This window comes from Nicotiana tabacum, chromosome 19, assembly GCF_000715075.1.
Source record: "Nicotiana tabacum cultivar K326 chromosome 19, ASM71507v2, whole genome shotgun sequence".
Classification (NCBI taxonomy): domain Eukaryota; kingdom Viridiplantae; phylum Streptophyta; class Magnoliopsida; order Solanales; family Solanaceae; genus Nicotiana; species Nicotiana tabacum.
Genome location: NC_134098.1, coordinates 82,608,988 through 82,611,335, shown reverse-complemented (window position 1 = coordinate 82,611,335; position 2,348 = coordinate 82,608,988). Strand labels below are relative to the sequence as shown.

Sequence of the window (2,348 nt, the reverse complement as noted above, 5' to 3'; positions counted from 1 at the left end):
CTCCGGGGTCGTTACACATAAGTCAATATCAGGTCAACCTTTTCAACTTAAATTCTAAACCTTAGAACTAAGTGCTCCAAATCATTTCAAAACCTCACCAGACCCAAACCAATTACCCCGACAAGCCAAATAACAACTGTAATTCATAATTTGAACAGTAAATGGGGAAAGAGATTGCAATAGTCAAAACGACCGGCCTGATCGTTACAAGAAATTCTCCAACTCCAAGTAATTATATTCATGCCGCAAAGGGATCATTGTTTACGCTTTGGAACTATAGCAAACTCACAATGCAATAATTTCTTAATCATTCACATGGAATTGGGTATGTTAATATATTTTTTCTTAGAAATATGAGCAAAGCCATGTGAAGTAGGACCTCTCTCACATGAGATCAATAGTGTTCCATAAGGACAGCTGACTTGCGGTGGCAACATATGTAACCAGCCAATATAAATATAACATTTCCAGTGCAAATTACTTCAGAACAAGAACAAGTTTTCAAATCAAATACCAATAGTTCATTCACCTCAACAAGTTCCACTTCAATCACAACAATATATAGTTACGTTCAATATATATCAACAAGTCATGGGAATTATTCGTTTGCCATCTATGATTTCCAATGTCAAACAATTCCACAAACTGCACTCTGTTCTGACTAGGAATCATTCAGATGTTCCAAAAGGACATTTTGCAGTTTATGTGGGAGAAACAGAGAAGAAACGGTACGTGGTTCCAATTGCATACTTAAATCACGCTTCGTTTCAGGAATTGCTTAGGAAAGCAGAAGAAGAGTTTGGGTTTCAACATCCTATGGGTGGTCTCACTTTACCTTGCAATGAGGATGCATTTTTTCATCTCACTTCTCGATTGAACACTACTTTATGATATGAAGATATTTGATATGCAGCATTTGATTCGACATATATCTAGATTAGAGCTTAGTGTTTTTTCTTTTAATATTTTTTCCTCTTGTTATGCAAGAGCTGTAAATTTATGCAAAGCCTTTCCACCAGCTCACATTGTTTAGAGAGCCGGAAAGGAAATATACATGTAATTTTTGCCATTAATTCTCAGTTGTCTTGAAAAATGGATTGCGAAATTCTCTAAGTATTTAAGTTATACATAAACTAAAACTATTAAAAAAATTACAATTTAATATGTTATAATAACATGTTACTTATCATTTATCTTAGGTCACGAATTAAAGGTCACCTACAGGATACAATTAGTTTTTAAATGATTAATTAATTGTATAAATGTTTTTACATGTGCGTAGAGCTTAAAATAATTCTTTAACTGATAAGAGGGAGAAGGACCATTTTATGCAATCGACTGAAACTGTAGTAAATCAATCATTACAACAAGTGTGTTCAGTGAATTGAGCTAAATCCTAGCGACTGAGTGGTCGATAAACTATCAGTAACTAATATCACAGAACGATTATCCAATATAATCCAGTCGTCTCTTGATTAAAGGATCAGGTTAATAACGTTGTTTTAATAGTTGGCGATTAATCAAATAAATTTATTTACTTCTTAAACGACTAATTAGGAACCGTTTTATAACCTCAATAACAAGAATACTTCTCTAGAACGTAATTAAATATGGTGCCATCTATTTTAGAGGGCCATCTAGACAACTAGTCGTGAATATGTTGCTCTATTTGTCCCAATTTGTGGGTGTGTGTTTGACAAGATACAGAATTTAAGAAAAGAATAAAGATTTTTAAAATTTATGATCTAAAAAAGTCATAAAAATTTATGTGACTATAAATTATCTTATTAAGAATAAAGTGAAAAGTTTAAAGTTGAATTGAATCTAAATAAGAAAGTATAATATCTTTTTGAAACAAATTAAAAATAAAATATGACACATAAATTGAGACACAAACAGTATTATTATATATATATAGTTCTGCAAGTAGAAACAATGAGTTTACATTGCCAGGTCACATCCATCATCCATGTGACAGAGAAGCGGAAACAAACCCCTGTTATAATAGGTTCTATGTGCGTATAAAAAATATTTTTATAATCAAATTACTTATAAGATAATTACTAGTAGTAACTTTTATGACAAATATTAATTGATAATATGATACAAATTATCACTAATTTATTATAATAAGTTAAATTACACAGATTATGTGAAAGATATTTATTTTCGCGTATATAACTTTAATCCAATTATAAAACGGCAGAACGCAACATGAATCTTTGACAGAATTGCTTAGGGGGAAGAGTTGTTGACTTGTTGAAAGGCTGGATGTTCTCTTTTTTTATCTGCAATGAATATTTACGGTAAAAGCAGTGTAGACAAAGTTTCATTTGAATAAAACTACT

At 31.3% G+C, this 2,348-nt stretch overlaps 1 protein-coding gene across 1 annotated transcript; it reads left to right on the top strand.

Moving 5' to 3' along the window:
• The first annotated feature begins 591 nt into the window (after positions 1 to 591).
• On the top strand, positions 592 to 891 carry LOC107763325 (auxin-responsive protein SAUR22-like). Its single transcript, XM_016581805.2, has one exon. The coding sequence runs from the start codon at positions 592 to 594 to the stop codon at positions 889 to 891; it is 300 nt and encodes a 99-aa protein (XP_016437291.2).
• Positions 892 to 2,348: the final 1,457 nt, after the last annotated feature.

Excerpts from the sequence above, each read along its gene's own strand:
- LOC107763325 (XM_016581805.2), top strand. The coding sequence starts at position 592 with ATGGGAATTATTCGTTTGCCATCTATGATTTCCAATGTCAAACAATTC.